This window comes from Malus domestica, chromosome 09, assembly GCF_042453785.1.
Source record: "Malus domestica chromosome 09, GDT2T_hap1".
In the NCBI taxonomy this organism is placed as follows: Eukaryota; Viridiplantae; Streptophyta; class Magnoliopsida; order Rosales; family Rosaceae; genus Malus; species Malus domestica.
In genome coordinates this window covers 29,535,585-29,555,013 of record NC_091669.1, presented here as the reverse complement: position 1 = coordinate 29,555,013, position 19,429 = coordinate 29,535,585, and the positions used below count along the sequence as shown (strand labels likewise).

The 19,429-nt window shown below is 42.1% G+C and overlaps 2 protein-coding genes across 2 annotated transcripts; one reads left to right on the top strand and one right to left on the bottom strand.

The window, feature by feature from the left end:
* Positions 1 to 13,822: 13,822 nt before the first annotated feature.
* Positions 13,823 to 14,377, top strand: LOC139187890 (uncharacterized). Its single transcript, XM_070804505.1, has one exon. It carries the CDS (start codon positions 13,823 to 13,825, stop codon positions 14,375 to 14,377), a length of 555 nt encoding a protein of 184 aa, XP_070660606.1.
* Positions 14,378 to 16,865: 2,488 nt separating this feature from the next.
* On the bottom strand, positions 16,866 to 19,196 carry LOC139187889 (intracellular protein transport protein USO1-like). Its single transcript, XM_070804504.1, has 2 exons — positions 18,608 to 19,196; positions 16,866 to 18,514 (listed from the first exon to the last, which is right to left on the bottom strand). Exons 1-2 carry the CDS (start codon positions 19,194 to 19,196, stop codon positions 16,866 to 16,868), a joined length of 2,238 nt encoding a protein of 745 aa, XP_070660605.1.
* Between the last annotated feature and the right edge of the window lie 233 nt (positions 19,197 to 19,429).

The following is a 19,429-nucleotide window of genomic DNA, read 5'->3' as shown; positions in this document are numbered from 1 at the left end:
CAAGCCCAAGCCTCGCATTCACATGCACCGCGCATTGAGCAGCCTGCTCCCGTGATCCAGCCTGTTCTTGTAGCCCAGCCTGCTCCCGTGAGCCAGCCTGCTCTTGTAGCCCAGCCTGCTCCAACGATCCAGCCTGCCCCAGTGATCCAGCCTGCCCCCGCAGCCCAACCTGTTTTCATGGTTTCCCAAGCTGCCCAAGTCCACCCGAGACAATCTCAGCCATCCGGACCAATCATCGAGGCTGAGGTGTTTTCACCACATTTCTCTGCAGATTTGACATTCCCCAACTCAAATATCGCACTTGGAGTCAACCACCCTTTCATTGTTCAAGGAGGTGCATTCCATCCAAGTTCTTCCAATCCGAATGGCGAACAAAACTTGTCCCGACAAGTCATAGAATTGACGAGCGCCCTTGCACAACAAACCACCTTGGTGAATCAACTTTTACAACGTACTGAGATGCATCGCGCCCACGATGAAGTTTCCCGGAGTAGAACAAGGGTAGACAAGGAGCCTTTTAAACAGCGTCCTGGAAAGCAGCCATTCAACCCATCACAAGTCGAGCGTTCAGACAGTGCACACTCTCGATTGGGCCCCCGAAATAGCGTATACTCCCGTCTTAGCGCGCGGAGGAGCGTGCACTCTCGGTTAGGCCCACGAGCAAGTATACATTCACGGTTGGGGCCACGCTTTGATAATCAACATGGGCAACCTTCCAGGCAAAGCATTCATTCGCGATTAGGCTCACAAGGAGTATCATCCACATCACATCGGAGTAGGCAGCCTGACAAACGGAAGGAAACGATCGTTCAATCTGGCTCTAGTTCAACCGGTAGCCTGCAAAGAAATCCCTCGCCTGCTAGGAATCTATCTCATCCATTGCAGCCACAGCGTAGACGAGCCGAGCGAGAAGAAGAGCAGCCTAGACCGGTAGAAAAAGACCAAGGGCAGCCAAAAGCTCCGCTACCCCAACAAAAGCAAATCCAAGAAGAGGTAGAAAGGCTTTTCAATGAACGGATGCGTGATTTTCGGCGCAACGAAATGGTTGATGAGGCACTAAGGCGAGATATGACCAACATGAGCAGGTCACCTTTCGCGGATGAGATCGAGCAGGCAGAGCCTCCGCGCAAGTTTAGCATGCCGCACTTCACATCTTTCAAAGGAGATGGGGATCCCGAAAGACACTTGAAGCATTACCGAAATGCGATGGTCCTTTATCGGAATAATGACGCCCTTATGTGCAAAATATTCGCCACTACTTTACAAGGCGAGGCACAAGATTGGTTTCATACCTTGCCGGCACGATCCATCCAGAATTTTGATGATCTTTCCTTGGTCTTCACCAAAGAATACTCATCTTATCGATCGATCAAGAAGAAGTCCGATCACCTGTTCAACGTAACGAAAAACCCAAAAGAGTCGCTTCGCGATTACGTGAAGAGATTCAAAGCAGAGAAGGCGAAGATCGTCGGATGCGACAACTCGTTAGCAAGTGCAGCCTTCCAAAAAGGATTACCAGCAGACCACCCACTGTTTGGAGAAATGATCATGAAAGAAGACCTAACTCTAGCAGATTCCTTTGCTCTGGCAGAAAAGCATGCGCTTTGGGACGAGGCTCGACAAGCAGAAAAGGCTCCCGAACAACCTCGAAAAGAGTTGGCAGCTGCTCAAAAGAAGGATGAAAAACAACCCAACAAGGGCAGGCAGGAGTTCAAGCGCAGGGACCGACCCACGACCAAAGAAGGCCCGATGACCAACAACTATTCTAAGTTCTCAATTCCGATTCATCAAATCCTTCGTGACGTCAAGAATGAACCATGGTTCAAGTTGCCGAAGCAGTCAAAAGGAGATACTTCCAAGTTGGACCACACTAAGTATTGTGCATTGATGCGAAATATATAAGCACACAAATTTAACCCTCTTTTTGACAATTGTAGTATAGATGTAAGTAGGGATCGTTCTAAACCGGGGATTAGGAGGGATTGCTAAATCACTTGAAAACTAATTTAAAAACATAAAAACAAAGTTAAAAATGTAAACAAAAGATTTTAAAACAAGAAAGTAAAAGGGGGATTTGAGTTTGGTGAAGTTGAAAGTAAAAACGAATAAACTAAAAACTTAAATAGATTTTAAACAAATTTGGGTTGAATGGATAATGGAAGGCTAGCTAAGGGGTTCTTCTCCACACATGTCTTGCTTGCATACAAAATGATTTCCAATTGCATTTCAATAACTTATTAATTCTCAACGCCCCAAATTAACCGTGAATTGCACTAATTAACCCTCAGTTTTTCCACAAGTTATTGGGTTGGATGATTGCATACGACAACCCAAAACATTCCCTACAAGTTCCCTACATGAATTGCATAATAGAGATACAAGCAAGAATCATTAAGTTCTATGAAAAACATAAGCATTGACGAGGCACTCGTTACTATGATTTGCATGAAACTTATGCCAAGGATTTACTTAACACAATCGTGACTAGCGACTTTTACTACTCATGAATATAAGTTCATAACGATTAGGTGAAATTCCCTTATACTCTAGCATCATATTTATGCATGCAAACTAAGTATGCATCCCTAATCAACATACATAAACATGTTATCAATCAAATAGATAAGTAAATCGAATTCATAACTTATGAAATGCAATTAAAAGTAATCAAATCATATTGCAAGCATTAACATGGTTTCGAATCCCCCCTAGCCAAGGGGGGTTTAGTTCCTCATTATTACAAAACAAAGATAAACAAATTTAAACATTGAAAAACAAAGGAAAGAAAGCACCTAAACGTTCCAACGATCCATGTTGGATAGCAAGTGCGTCTAAGGACTTTTCTCCTTCTCTTTGCCGCAACAACAAGGTTGGAATGATGTTGAAGGGTTGGTTATTTGGAGGAATGGATGGGAAGGGGTTTAGATATGTAGGAGAGGCAAGGAAAGGCTTGGAGAATGGTTAATTTCTGGATGAATTCAATGAGGTTGCTGCATGGTATTTATAGGGAGATGATGGACTTGTTTAAGCACAAATTTCTGGTGGAATTGAGTAGGTGAGCATGGCAAAGAGTGGGAATTGTTGGTGGGTTAGGTATTGAGTCATCCACTCACATGTCATGGTTAGCTAAGCATTGCATCATCCACTCACATGTCATGGTGAGCTAAGCATTGCATCATCCACTCACATGTCATGGTGAGTTAAGCATTGCATCATTACTCAAATTTCTGGTGGAGGTGGAAGTAAAAGCCACGGCATTGATGTGTTTTGAGTGAAGTTTTGGCCAATCCTTCTAGAAATTTATCCCTTCTTGCAACTTGTATTTGTTTCACCAGATTTTTAGCATGTTCTTAGCCTCTTTTGTCTTCAAATTCGTCCATCCATCTTGCTCATATCATATGTAATCCATTCCAAGCTCAAAACTGCTCCAAAATACACCAAAATGCACTTTCTTGCTACCTTAGCCCTTTGGACCTACAAACACACGAAAATGGCTTAAAGTAGTAAAATAACTAAGAACTAATAACGTAAATGCAAGAAAACTAGTTAACTAAGTCGCATAAATATGCGTCTATCAAATTCCCCCACACTTAGCTTTTGCTAGTCCTCGAGCAAAACAAAGAAACAAAACATAAGAACAAAACAAAACCTAAACCTTCCAACAATTACCTTAGGGATTTTCAATGCAACATGACATGCAAAAGATCATCATAACCACAGATTTTTGCCTTCCCTACCCTTGAGCACATACTTAATCAAAGTCACCACATACTAGTTCACATATAACCAATTAAAACGATGTTTTGAATGTAGTAACATGCCTTAGAGAATTTGCTCAATTCCTTACAAGATACACTCTTATTTTCACTCTGATTTTCTGACTATTTACCCTACACTAGATGTATGTGAGAAGATTGATGTAAACATGAAAACGAACACTCACATATGTTTATAGCAAAGAAAGCAATTTCTGGAGTTATTAAGCATGTATAGATATGATCTCATGACTGTAATGCTACTACTTAGATGCGAGAACCAGAGACACCATATGCTCGTACCAATCCCAAACTCCACATATTGAAACACATAACACTCAAGATTGAAGTTAAGGGTTGTAACGGGGTTAGGGGTGATTGGCTAACAATGAAAGGTAAGGAAACACACGTTTTTAAAGCATAATAAGCAAAGTAATGAAATTGATGCTTAGAATTCCCTTTGAATGCAGCAACTAACTTTAAACACAATGGGGTTATTCATTCAACTTTTTAGGGCCGATTTCAACTACAAACAACACTTGTGAGCCTTTCCTCACTTATTTCAAACTCTTTTTCTTTTCTTTTTTTTTTTTTTTTTTTTTTTTCTTTTTCTTTTCTAACCCGTGCCTTATTACTTTCTTTTGGCACACAAAACACAAAAATCTCATTCCCCCACACTTGTTTTCTGCATAAGGACAATCAAAAGGAATTCATTTTAAGTCATGCTTCATTATGCTTTAAAAACAAGGGTATGGATAGTCCTAATCTAGGCTAGGTAAGGGAAATGTGGTTTAACAAAGAAAACAGGCTAAACAAGGCTCAACGGGGTTAAACTTAAACAAATATGCACGGGATAAGCTTTTTGGCTCTAGTTCACTACACAACTTCATCTTGAATATGTGTTATGAAAATCAATGTCATGCTTTGAATGGAACGGGCATAAGTTCTAGTATTTGGAACTAAATGATGAAACCCCTTCTAAGTAGCAACCAAGCAAAGAATGATGAGATCATGCAATGACTTTAGAAAACAAAAATGCACAGATTAATCACTCTCCAAAGAACGTATTAGGCTCAAGTCTCTCAAGGTTGTAGTGTTAGTTTGAGTTCCTTCCTTCAAGCATGTTACAAAAACTGATTTTTTTTTCTTTGTGATTACATGTGAATTCGTAAACTATAACTATAACCAAGCATAAATCAAGAGCATATCAAACTTCCATCCATGTTTATAACTTTCTTTAACAGTCATGCAATTAAAAACCAAATCCTCATTATTTGTGTTGGAAGGTACCCTAAGACACAAACAAACACACAAAAACAACTCTTTTTGGCTTTTTCAAAACAATTTTTTTTCAAATTTTTGTCAAATTTTCGGATTTTTATGTCAAAACATACTAACATGCTTAAAAACACACTAAAAACACTTAAAACAGCAAGAAACAACATTGTAAGTGATAGGTGAATAAAATCCCACGAAAATCATGCAACAGCAACTTGTTTACCCCCCCACACTTAAATCTAACATTGTCCTCAATGTTTCAAACATAAACTCACACAAAAGCAAACAAACAAACAACGAGGAAACATGATAAACATGGCAAAGTAAAAGCAACAGAGAGGAGGGTTAAAGAACGCAAACACCTGGTTTTGGAGTCGGAAATTCCTAGGTCTTCTTTATTTCCATGGGTTGCCTCCATCACTAATGAGAACTCTAGGCATGCCAAACCTAGCAAAGATATTAGTTTTCACAAAATCTGCAACAACCTTTGAATCGTTAGTCCGGGTGGCTTTGGCTTCCACCCATTTGGAAACATAATCAACAGCTAGCAAGATATAAGTGAAACCAAAAGATGGAGGGAAAGGACCCATGAAATCTATACCCCAATGTCAGAAAACACTATAATGCAAATAAAAATAAAATAAATAAATAATAAGAAACAAAATAAAGCAATTGGACTGAAAACTTCCCTAGTTTGCAATAAAACCAAGCGATGACCCCCCAAGCTAAAATTCTGCAATCAACTTCAAAGGTGGAAATAACCAAAAGTTCCTGCAAAGAAAAGAAATAATTCAGTTTAGTAACACAAGAAAATATAAAAAAAATTGCAAACGAAAAATTGAAAATCACGATAAAAGACAATGAATAGAACTAATAAGTGATCATTGGTCGTGCTTGTTGACTTTCCACAGCTTTCCTCTTGAACAGGGTGACACTTAGCTTTTTACTTGCAAGTGATGATTTGATGATATTGTACGGCGAAGCTTTGCTCTTTGGTGATGTTGCAGTTCCTTATTTGTTCTCCAAGCAGATGTGGCAGCTTCTCTAGTTCTTCAGCTCGGACTCCTTCCGCTGGGATGATTGTACGAGCTGCATTCTTCTCTGCTTGTTTCCTCTGCATGGCGGGCAGGCACGAGGTAGAGGTATTGGTCTGTTTCTTTCTTCAATCTTTCCAAGTGCCCACCTCTTGCTCTCTTTCTCCTTGTCCCTAGCTGAGGATGAATCAGCACGTTGTCTCCACATGCTTCGAGGTATCATCTTCACTTCCCTTATACGTGAGAGACGAAGAGGAAACATAAGATGATGAGTACTCGAGAGCAAGTGCTGGCTGGAGAAAGGACAGGGAGAAAGCATGATATGAGATACTCTTGCTTTCAACCTTCATGATATGAAATACTTTTGCTTTGGATGGGTTGTTTGCAGGGGTATCCCAGGGGATGAAAAATACAGAGTGACTTGAGAGGGTTTGTTGGAAAGCCATTTCAGAGAGGAAGAAGTGCTGAGAGGGTGTGCCTTTGCTGTGGAAGGCGAAGGTAGATACTTATGGGACTTTTCTTCACAACCGGAACTATTCCCTCACTCATTGTTGGCAGCCGGTGGATGGATGAATAGTATAAATTACGCGCTTTCTGACAAAGCTGCCCGTAATTTCCGCAAAGCAGATTCCTCATTGATATCTGGAATCGGCGCTTCGAGCTCTGAGCATCGTCGATTGTAGAGGTAGCATGTGACACGTGCGGATAAATCTGGAAAAGAAGATTTGCCCGTGGGTTGAAGCCCAGCTTTTGAGAAAGCTAGCGTGTCTTTGACTGTTGAATTTCCCTCTTCGATTTCTGAATTGGTGCTTCGACAAACTGCCCGAGATTTTCGCAAAGCAATTTGCGTGTGACAAGTGACGACACGTCTGGACAAATTGATCTTTTGAAATCCGAGGTTCGGCTCATGGTTTCTGAGCAAGCCCAGCCTTTAAGAAATGAAACGCCTCTTTTGAGAAAAGAATCCGACTTTTGAGAAAGGAAACTCCTCTTTTGAGAAAAAAATCAGGCGTTTGAGAACGGAGCCCCGACTCTTCGATTTGCGAGAGGACGCCTCTTCAATTTCTGAGGAGCGCCTCTTTGATTTCTTCTTTTTATAGAGGCGCTAATTTTGTTCCACAACACACTTGAGCTCCCTCCTGTAAACACTCCCTTCTTACACTTGTTTAATCTTGATCAGTCCTCCTCTCTTCTTTCTTCACCACCTCTGAAAATGTCTGGCCCTTCCGATCGTCGTTTTGACTTGAACCTTGGTGAAGAGGCAGCTCCGCCTTCACCAGACAACATATGGCGCCCATCTTTCATATCCCCTACTGGTCCTCTTACCGTTGGGGATTCGGTGATGAAAAATGACATGACCGCTGCGGTGGTGGCCCGGAACCTTGTCACCCCCAGAGATAACAGACTGCTCGCTAGACGATCTGATGAATTGGCGGTTAAGGAGTCTCTGGCTCTTAGCGTGCAGTGTGTGGGTTCTGTGTCCAACATGGCCCAACGCCTATATGCTCGAACCCGTCACGTTGAATCGTTGGTGGCTGAAATACAGAGTCTCAAAGAGGAGATTAGAGGACTCAAGCATGAAAATAAACAATTGCATAAGCTTGCACACAACTATGCCACAACCATGAAGAGGAAAATTGACCAGATACATGAATCTGATGGTCAGATTTTACTTGATCATCGGAGGTTTGTGGGTTTGTTCCAACAGCATCTGCCTTCGTCTTCTGGAGCAGCATCGCGTAGTGAAGCTCGAACTGATCAACCTCTGTTGCCTCCTCCTTCTGTGGCCCTGCCGACTGTTGAAGCACCGCCGACTACTGAAGCACCACCTGACCAATGAATGCTATTAGTTTACACATCATTGTAAAATATTTTTACTTTAATGTTTTTTTTTTTTTTTTTTTATTTTTAGGTGTGTTTTGTTTTGTTTTTTTTTTTTTTTTTTTTTTTTTTTTTTTTTTTAAATCAATGTAAAATATGTAAATCAATGTAAAAAAAACTTTGTTTAATTATTTTTTTTTTTGTGTTTTTTATTTTTGTTTTATTTTTTATTTTTTATTTTTTTTTTGTTTTAAATGTAAATTAATGTAAAAAGACTTTGGTTAACCTTCCCCCACACTTAAACTAAATAACACAAACTCACATAAATCAACCAAATAACACAACTAACTAAACAAAACAAAATGAAAGCAGTAAAGATAAGGGTGTAAGAATGCAAATCTGATTGGGTTAGCGATTCCAAAGTCTCCCTTCGTTGAATCTTTCCTTTAAATTCCCCTCGGCTCCAAAGCATGGAATTTATCTTTTAATGGGAGGTGATACTTGAAATGATTCGGCAATGGTTTAAATTCAAGAGTGGGTGCTTGAATCATCAAAATCAGAAACATGTTAGTATAAATTAAAATTGAAATTGGAGAATATGGCTTACTTTCTTTTTCCGACACAAACTCAATGACAAACACCACATTTTTGAACATTTCCGGGACTTTGAACTTGGCCAGGTTTACTATGATGGTTGTGGCTTGTCCCGTGTCATCAAACTCAACTGCTTTGGGCTTGATTGTCTCATGCACAACCTCTTGGATGTATTCTTGATATGCTTCAACCACTTCATTCTCTTGAATCCCTTTTCTTGGTGTGCAAGGTTCTTTGAACGTTTCAATACCATCGGGAACTTGTTTTGGTGCACCAAGAATTGGGATATCACTTTGCACCTTTGGAAGAGCTTCCACAATGTCTTTTTCACTCTCTTTGATATTTGGAATCAAAAACCTACAAGGAAAAATGACATTTGGTGGAATAATGTTAGAATGAAGTGGATTTAGAACTTCCTCACCTGAGTTGGATGACATAGAGATTTGAGGAGCTTGCAGCAAGAATTCTTCTAAACTGCCCAGGTCGTCCTCCTCCTCTTCTGCTTGCAGCAGCAATTCATCCATGTTCGGGCTGTGTTTGGATAGTTCTGGGACAGCTTCATCCTTCATGTCACCTTCCAAAGTGATAGCATCGTGGATTTCAAAATCTTCCTTCGAATTTTCAACAGTTGAGCTGGAGAGTTCACTTTGCTCTTGAATTTGTACCATGAATTCCATAATCTCTCCCATTTGACTCATCAATTTATCCAACTTCTTGTCTTGATTTTGTTGGTCCTGCGTCAAAGAGGTTAGTACTTGAAGAATTTGATCACTATCCATGGACATACTTGAATTTGATTGGAATTGTTGTGGGGTATGCGGTGGTGGTTGCATAGGCGTTAAATAAAACTCCTCAGATTGCTGCCAATATCCATCTTGTTGAGCCTCCTTGGCTTGATTTTGTGAGCCCTGCACCAAAGAATTTAATTCATTAAGAATTTGATTATAATTTATTGACGAACCTGAGTTTGATTGAGCATATTGCATAGGTTTTGAATAGAAATCCTCCTCTTGCTGCCAATATCCCTCTTGTTGGAATTGTTGAGGTTCCCCCCACATATAATTTGAATGATCTCTCCAAGCCGAATTGTAAGCGTTGGAAAACATGTTGTTGCTTGGTTGATCATAGCCTTGATAACCCCAAGCATCTTCATTGGCAGAAAATTGAGGACTTTGATATCCTTGCCCATAGGGCACATCAAGTGTAGGGACACTTGGCATTGTGGTCCGTTCGGCATACTGCGACATTTGAGAAGTAAGATTTGCCAATTGAGCTTGAATGCTAGCAAAATCCATGTCTTACTTCTCTAGTACCTAAAATCAAAGAAAGAAAACTAAATCAAATATCAAAAGTAACACAAAATAAGGAAAACAAAACTAAGTCAGAAACTAAAACAAAAACAAACTAAACAAAAAGAAAAGAACCAAGGGATTAGCAAAGTTGCTAATCCCCGGCAACGGCGCCAAAAATTTGATGCGAAATATATAAGCACACAAATTTAACCCTCTTTTTGACAATTGTAGTATAGATGTAAGTAGGGATCGTTCTAAACCGGGGATTAGGAGGGATTGCTAAATCACTTGAAAACTAATTTAAAAACATAAAAACAAAGTTAAAAATGTAAACAAAAGATTTTAAAACGAGAAAGTAAAAGGGGAATTTGAGTTTGGTGAAGTTGAAAGTAAAAACGAATAAACTAAAAACTTAAATAGATTTTAAACAAATTTGGGTTGAATGGATAATGGAAGGCTAGCTAAGGGGTTCTTCTCCACACATGTCTTGCTTGCATACAAAATGATTTCCAATTGCATTTCAATAACTTATTAATTCTCAACGCCCCAAATTAACCGTGAATTGCACTAATTAACCCTCAGTTTTTCCACAAGTTATTGGGTTGGATGATTGCATACGACAACCCAAAACATTCCCTACAAGTTCCCTACATGAATTGCATAATAGAGATACAAGCAAGAATCATTAAGTTCTATGAAAAACATAAGCATTGACGAGGCACTCGTTACTATGATTTGCATGAAACTTATGCCAAGGATTTACTTAACACAATCGTGACTAGCGACTTTTACTACTCATGAATATAAGTTCATAACGATTAGGTGAAATTCCCTTATACTCTAGCATCATATTTATGCATGCAAACTAAGTATGCATCCCTAATCAACATACATAAACATGTTATCAATCAAATAGATAAGTAAATCGAATTCATAACTTATGAAACGCAATTAAAAGTAATCAAATCATATTGCAAGCATTAACATGGTTTCGAATCCCCCCCTAGCCAAGGGGGGTTTAGTTCCTCATTATTACAAAACAAAGATAAACAAATTTAAACATTGAAAAACAAAGGAAAGAAAGCACCTAAACGTTCCAACGATCCATGTTGGATAGCAAGTGCGTCTAAGGACTTTTCTCCTTCTCTTTGCCGCAACAACAAGGTTGGAATGATGTTGAAGGGTTGGTTATTTGGAGGAATGGATGGGAAGGGGTTTAGATATGTAGGAGAGGCAAGGAAAGGCTTGGAGAATGGTTAATTTCTGGATGCATGGTATTTATAGGGAGATGATGGACTTGTTTAAGCACAAATTTCTGGTGGAATTGAGTAGGTGAGCATGGCAAAGAGTGGGAATTGTTGGTGGGTTAGGTATTAAGTCATCCACTCACATGTCATGGTTAGCTAAGCATTGCATCATCCACTCACATGTCATGGTGAGCTAAGCATTGCATCATCCACTCACATGTCATGGTGAGTTAATCATTGCATCATTACTCAAATTTCTGGTGGAGGTGGAAGTAAAAGCCACGGCATTGATGTGTTTTGAGTGAAGTTTTGGCCAATCCTTCTAGAAATTTATCCCTTCTTGCAACTTGTATTTGTTTCACCAGATTTTTAGCATGTTCTTAGCCTCTTTTGTCTTCAAATTTGTCCATCCATCTTGCTCATATCATATGTAATCCATTCCAAGCTCAAAACTGCTCCAAAATGCACCAAAATGCACTTTCTTGCTACCTTAGCCCTTTGGACCTACAAACACACGAAAATGGCTTAAAGTACTAAAATAACTAAGAACTAATAACGTAAATGCAAGAAAACTAGTTAACTAAGTCGCATAAATATGCGTCTATCATGCATTCCACCGAGGTCCTGGTCACACAACCAACGATTGCTACACTTGGAAGAACTACCTAGAGAAACTCGTGAAAGAAGGCAAAGTCGATAGATATTTGGACAAGCCAGCTGAGCAGCCAAAAAGGAATGCAGACGGAGATGAGGAGCCACCAACTAAGACGATTCGAATCAATGGCATTTTCGTTGAGTCCGAGCACTTAGGGGCTACTAATAACTCCAAAAAGAGGAAGATCCAGCAGGCCTTACTAATCTCACAAGTTCATGCAGTTGATACCCAACCTGGACCTATCATTGGCTTCACGGAGCAGGATGCAGAAGGAGTCGATTTCCCACACGACGATGCATTAGTAGTATCTATCCAACTAGCCCATGCTATAGTCGACAGGATGATGGTTGACAATGGAAGTGCGGTCAACCTACTTCAACTTTCAGTCATTCAGAAGATGGGCCTGGAAAGTACAATTATACGCCGGGCAAAGGTACTTACTGGATTCAACGGACACACCTCAACTGCCATCGGTCATATCATACTTGACGTAAAAACACCGCCAGTCGTCTCAAAGCAAACATTCACGATTGTAAGCGACCCATCTCCCTACAATGGGATTCTTGGGAGGCCTTGGTTGATCAAGATGGATGCTGTCACTTCCGTCAAGTATCAAAAAATCCGATTCCGCATCCCGGGAGGAGGAGTCGGAGAGATCAAGTCTGACCAGGTTTCATCCCGACGATGCACTGTGCAAATGTTAAAAGAAACAAAGAAGAAGACCTTTACCCCGGTAGAGGTTACCGAAGTCCAAAAGGGCAAAGAAATTGCCAAATAGCAATTACAGCAGATGGATCGAGAAAATGGCGCCCAAGCAGACAAGATAGGATGGAAACCCGAAGAGGACGCCGAGGACATCATTCTTGATCCCCAGCAGCCGGAAAAGACGGCTAAAATTGGCTCACGATTAAGCCCAGACGAGAAGGAAGAACTCACAATTTTCCTTAGGAAAAACCGAGATATCTTCGCATGGTCACCATCCGACATGCCTGGTATTGATCCTAAAGTGGCCTGCCACAAGCTGCACGTCGATCCAACTGCCAAACCGGTAATTCAAAAAAGAAGACATTTCGCTCCCGAACGAGTAGCGATCATCGAGGCAGAAATCGACAAACTATTGGAGGCCGGCTTCATAGAAGAGGTAGCACACTCGGCATGGCTTGCTAATGTCGTACTAGTCATGAAGAAAGAGAAGGGCAAATGGAGGGTTTGCGTAGACTACACTGACCTCAACAAAGCATGCCCAAAAGACCATTATCCTGTCCCCCGGATTGATCTATTAGTAGATTCAACTTCTGGAAACCAGTTACTTAGTTTCTTAGACGCATACTCCAGCTACAACCAAATAGCCATGCATGAGCCCGACAAGGAGAAAACTGCGTTCGTGATAGAGCGAGGCACTTACTGCTACAAGGTCATGCCTTTTGGCCTCAAGAACGCGGGAGCCACTTACCAAAGGCTAGTAAATATGATGTTCAAAAAGCAAATTGGGGTAACCATGGAGGTCTATGTCGACGATATCATGGTAAAGGGCAAGCAGCGATCAGATCACATTCGCAATTTAGCAGAAGCTTTCAATATCCTTAGAAGGTACAAGATGAAGCTCAACCCCACCAAGTGTACGTTTGGAGTATCTTCAGGTCGATTCCTAGGGTACTTAGTAACCCAACGAGGAATTGAAGCACATCCTAGGCAAATCCAAGCAATCATAGAGATGAAATCTCCAACTACCTTGAAGGAGATCCAAAGCTTGACCGGACGAGCAGCCGCCCTCAATCGCTTCCTCTCACGATCCACCGATCGATGCAAACCCTTTTTCAAAGCTATCAAGAGGGCATAAAGAAACAAATGGGATGAAGAATGCGAAAAAGCTTTCCAAGACTTGAAGAGTTATCTCACATCACCTCCCTTACTATCCAAGCCGGAAGCAGCGGAGGATTTATATATTTATTTGGCAGTTTTCGAGGTAGCAGTGAGCTCTGCTCTCATACGAGAAGAGCTGGGGGCCCAACTGCCGGTATTCTACACTTCTAAAGCTCTTCTCGATGCAGAAACAAGATATCCGAAGATCGAAAAATTAATTTTGGCGTTAGTTGTTGCGGCTCGGAAGCTCAGACCCTACTTTCAAGCTCATACAGTCATTGTTATGACTCAATATCCCTTACGATCAATATTACATGGTCCGGACGCTTCTCAACGAGTGATGAAATGGGCATTGGAACTTGGCCAATATGGTTTAGTTTTCCAACCTCGCACAGCGATAAAGGCCCAAGCCTTGGCAGATTTCGTGGCAGAATTCACACCTAGCCTAGGCAACGCAACAGTGCGGCCCAACGACGCCCCAGAAGCAGCAGAGAGTACCTTAGCCACACTTACTCCATCCAATAAAGATTTCTGGAACTTGCATGTCGACGGTGCATCCAACTATAAAGGCTCGGGAGCAGGTGTAGTTCTTGTTACTCCAGATGGCTCAATGCTCGAGCAGGCGATCACTCTAGGTTTCAAAGCATCCAATAACGAAGCAGAGTACGAGGCTCTACTAGCGGGCCTCCGAATGGCAAAAGACTTGGCGGTGAAGAAACTCGCAATTCATTCTGATTCCCAACTAATCACCAGCCAGGCTACTGGGGAATACACTGCAAAACACCCAAGGATGGCACAATACCTAGAGAAAGTATGCCAGCAGCTTGAAGCATTTTAGACTTACACTCTCACTCAAGTTCCGCGGGCAGACAATGCACATGCAGATGCACTAGCTGGTTTAGGCTCCGCCCTTGACCACCAATTCAAACGCTCCATTCCGGTGGAATATCTAGACAAGCCAAGCATAGAGATGGAGTCGATAGCCGAAGTGTCACAGGTTAGTGTAACTCCCACTTGGCAAAGTCCAATTATAGACTACTTGGTCAACGGCACATTACCCACAGAAAGATTGGAGTCAAGGAAGCTCCAAATTAAGTCGGCACGTTACTATATGTGGAATGGCATTCTCGTCCGAAGATCCTACACCGGACCACATCTCCGCTGCCTGGCACCTCCCGATGACTTGAAGGTTCTAAGCTCAATCCACGAAGGCGTTTGTGGGAATCACTCTGGAGGTCGATCCTTAGCCCAAAAGGCTCTTAACACAGGCTATTACTGGCCTACCATGCACCAAGATGCTAAGGAGTTAGTACAAAAATGCGACTGTTGCCAACGCTACAAACCAGTACCAGCACTACCCGCTAGTGAGTTACACCCGCAAACTTGGCCATTCATGCAGTGGGCAATCAACCTGGTAGGGCCTATGCCGCCTGCTACGGGGGGCAGATGCATGATAATCGTGGCAACCGACTATTTCACCAAATGGGTAGAAGCAGAACCCATGACAACCACGACTCAGACGGACATAGAGCGCTTTATATGGAGGAACATCATTTGCCGATTTGGCATCCCTCAGTCTATCGTCATTGACAACGGCCCTCAATTTGTGGGAAAAGATTTGGCAAAGTTCTTCCAAAAATACGGCATCAAACAACACATGTCCACACCAAGATATCCTCAAGGCAATGGGCAGGCTGAAGCATCCAACAAGATGATTCTCGACTGCCTCAAGAAATCCCTCACCGACAAAAAGGGAAAATGGCCAGATAAGCTCCCAGGATGTTTATGGGCATATCGCACCACCAAAAGACGAGCAACCGGTGAAACTCCTTTCTCTTTGGCGTTTGGTTCGGAAGAAATCATACCTCCCAACATCATCGTGCCAAGCATCAACACTCTATTGCCAAACGTTGAACGGAACAGTAAAGAAATGGCCACAGATTTAGATCTGGCAGAAGAAAGGCGCGAACAAACCATCACCCGCATCGCAGCCTACCAGCAACAGCTCATTTCCAGCTACAACAAAAGGGCCAAGATCCGGCAGTTCCAACCCGGAGACCTAGTCCTAAGAAAAGCTTTCATCACTGCCCGCAGAGAAGGCTCGAAAAAAATGGACCCCATCTGGGAAGGTCCTTACAAGATCAACAGAGTCGGCGGCAAAGGCAGTTATACTCTTGCTACCATGAATGATAAAGAGATCGAGAAGCAATGGAACGCCTACAATTTGAGGAAATACCATGTGTGACTTCACACTATATCAAGACCCGAAGACTCGAGCATCTCAACGGGCACCACCTCGTAAACCGAGGACTATCCAATCATCATGCAGTTTTTGCAACCAAGTTATTTGCTCATTTTATTTTTCAATAAAGAATTCAAAAGTAATTTGTAATTTGGCTTTAATATATGTCTACAACAACTTATTTCTTTCTGCACTTCAAAAGAAAATTACACCCCCCAAGGGACCAACTGTGCTCTCCAAGAAGGGAGGATAAACTCAACACTCCGAATATCCAGACGTGGATGAGCTTGGCTGCCCTAGAATAACTAGGTGCATGATGGCTTGCGCCGAGATTCCTAGAAGTAGCCACAATGGTCTGTTTCAAGGCTTAGCTAGTTGAAGGATTATGGGTCTATCGGCTTAATCCGCAGGGAACCGGGCCCTAGAGACGGAGGGGGCACATTATGCAGCACACCCAATGGGCGGCTGCCCTGGAAACCTAAAGCTGCTACCGAGTGCACTAAGGTAGCCTACGGATTTCCAGAAGACTGCCTACGGCTTGCCCTTCGAGCAGTAGAACCACGCTAGACTTATGCAACCGCACATTATTGTGAAAGGTTAAACAAGTTAGCGTGCACACACGAAGATTTTATCCACTACCGACATGCTACGTAGTTGATAAGCTTCACCTCTGTCAAACGCAGAATAACTTACACCAAATCCTAAAGTGTTGTGATACTTGCTACACAGCCTACGGAATTGGAAAGATCCAAGGTTGAATAGCCAAGTGGTTACGCGGATTCGTCTGCTTTTGTAAGTAAGGCATCCGGCTGCCAACCCTATGGTTAATAACTTTGCAAAAGTTCTACATCAACACCTACGGCTGTATAGGCTATATGGGCTTGTCTGCTTATAGAAAAGTAGCACGCCTGCCACTGGCTTATAAGGTCTAAAGGTTAAAAAAAAAAAAAAAAATGGAAAAAGCAAAAGAAGCGAGTTTATTAAATTTTAATAGCAAAATTGATAAACAACAAGCAAATACCGAAGGAGTTCAAGCAAAAGCAACAAAGGAAAGAAAAGGAAACCCTAAAAGCTACCTAGAAGACTACTCTTCAGTAGTTTGGACATATCCCAACTGCTCGGTCGTTACACCTTCAGCAGCCTTGGTGTTCTCAGCAGCGGCATCCTTCGAACCTTTACCCTCGACTGCTCCAGCCTGGGTATCAACTCCTCCAGCTATTTCACCGATAGAAGACTCAAAGGTAAAATCGAGCAAGTCTTCTGGGGAAATAGAGAAGGTCTCGAAGTCTTTACCGGAAAACTCAAAGTCAGACGGCCGCCCATAGAGATGATCTACATAGCCCAGCTTGTAGAAATCGGATTGGTTCTGAATAAGTGAAGCCTCGAAACCATCTTTCTCACTCTTCAACTGCTCATTCTCCTCAAGCAGGCAAGCACGAACCCGCTGCAACTCCTCAATTTCCTTCTTCAAATTGTCGTTGGTCTTCAAAACACCTTGAAGTTCCGACACTTGAGGCTCAAGCCTGTCAACAACCTCTTTGAAGTGGATCGCTTGGTTGTAAGTAGCAATCAATTCTTCATCCTTTGCATAAGCAGCGGAGCGAAGTTCAGATATGGAGCGTTCAAGATCTCGAATCTGAGGTATGTAACGCTCGATTTCCTTCTCTGCACTTTCATTCTTTGTTTGGACCGCATCAAACCTAGTCTTCAAATCCATGATCTCCTGGTGAGCGGCCTCAAGCTGCAGAGAAGTGGGGTCAGAAGTATGAGATTCCTTCAAAGCAGCAAGCTCAGATTCCAATTTTTTGATTTTTTCGACCGAAGAATAAGCTTCGGCAGCCATAGTTCTTGCCATCTCTTTAGCAGCCTTGGTGTCCTCTTGGTCAAGGAACATAGACTCGGCTGCCAGAATTGTTGTTTTCTGCATCATGGCTAGCAAAGCAGTCTTCCTATACTCGGGTGTATGCTTTGCAAAAAGACTCGGACCAACAATCTCTTTGACGCCATCAACAAACTGGGCGCATAGATCCATGTCTTCAAGAAGATCTGGTTTCAAAAGAGCACAAATCTTAGCAGCCTCCCCAGAAACGGCCTTGGCGGATTCTTCAAGCCTGCCTGAGCGAGCAGCTTCATTCTTATCAGCAAACGAGATGGTTGCAGCAGCGGAAGAAGCAGTATTCGGCGCCACTTTAGCAGACAAGGGCACCTTATCACTCTTCATAGTAGCAAGTCTCTTCAAGGGTAAGTCAGGTTTAGTCCCGGACGGACGTTTTGACACAAACTTCGGTACCAAAGGCACGGAAGAACTTTTACGCTGAGCAATTTTTTCAGCAATCGAGCTAGCAGCCTTCGAAGCAATAGGCGTTACCGGCACAAATGTAGCAGTTCGTTCTTTTTCGCCCTTAGAAGAAGTCAGGTCAATCACAATCTTAGGAGCAGCCGGAGAATCCCCACGAGCAGTCTTCGTTTTCTTCTCAGCAGGCATCTCTTGAGCAAGCGGGGAATGTTTCTTTTTCCCACCTTCATTGGTAGTAGGCTCCACCACAGTGATAGGACGAGCCATCGCGTCTGCCTTGATCCGTTTTATTTCTTCTTCTGGGGGTAGTCCACCTCTTTCCCTACGAAGAGGACTAAGCAGCCAACGCCACTCACGATACTCGGAAGGAATACCCAGAGCGACATGCACTTTTTTCATATCTGGAGAAACCCTAGGAGTTGAGCCAAATTCCGAATCTACAAAAAAAAAAAAACAGAAGACAATCAGAAAATTGAAGAATGATTCGGCACTAAAGCAAAGCAGCCGAAAAGACTAAGCAGTCTGCTTACCAGATATGAAGACCGTTGATACACGCAGCTCAGGAGAAGAATCAGATTCCCATTCTCCACTTATCTCCAAAGTCTCTTTGGCCCAATCATGATCTCCTTTACTCGAATTATCAAAAAGCTTATGACGGATTCGCAGTTGTCCAACTCCATCAATACGACCTATGTCAAAGAAATACCAAAATTCGTTGGTGGTTAGTCCCAAGTCAAAGAACTGGTTCAAATTGTGGAACCCCACCATCACTCGGACCGCATTCGGGGAACATTGGGCAGGCGCACATTTCATAGAGCAAAGCACTTCTTGGAAGAAACGCGGCATAGGGAAAGTAAACCCTAACACAAAATAGTAAGGATGGAACTTGATAGCTCTCCGAGTTCCACTGCATGGTTCTCGGCTGCTACCATCTTTAACTCGCCTCACACGCACTCCCGACGGAATGGCATGCCAATACGTTTCAAGAAAATCTCTAAACAAATTGTCGGAGCTAATCTTGAGGTGAGCAGCTTTGAAGTAGCCAATCTTGCTCAAAGACCCGCCTTGACGATACAACGGGAGCACACCATCATCATTCTTACGGCTCGAGGAAGACATGCTTGAAAATTCTACAAAAATACAAGGAAGATTTGTTAGAGAGTTGTTTTAAAAAAAAATAAAAATAAAAAAACAGCTCTCGGCAGCAAAACAAAAAAAAAAAAAAAAAAAAAAAAAAAAAATTTAGCCGCAGGACCCAGCAAACCTGCCAGGCCTATGGCATGGTTTGTTTCAACGCCCAGCAAGAAAAAAACAAAAAAATAAAAATATGTATATTTTTTTTTTTTTTTCAC

Excerpts from the sequence above, each read along its gene's own strand:
- LOC139187889 (XM_070804504.1), bottom strand. The coding sequence starts at position 19,196 with ATGTCTTCCTCGAGCCGTAAGAATGATGATGGTGTGCTCCCGTTGTAT. Across the intron at positions 18,515-18,607 it reads ATCAACGGTCTTCATATCTG|ATTCGGAATTTGGCTCAACT; the intron begins GTAAGCAGACTG and ends TTTTTTTTGTAG.
- LOC139187890 (XM_070804505.1), top strand. The coding sequence starts at position 13,823 with ATGACTCAATATCCCTTACGATCAATATTACATGGTCCGGACGCTTCT.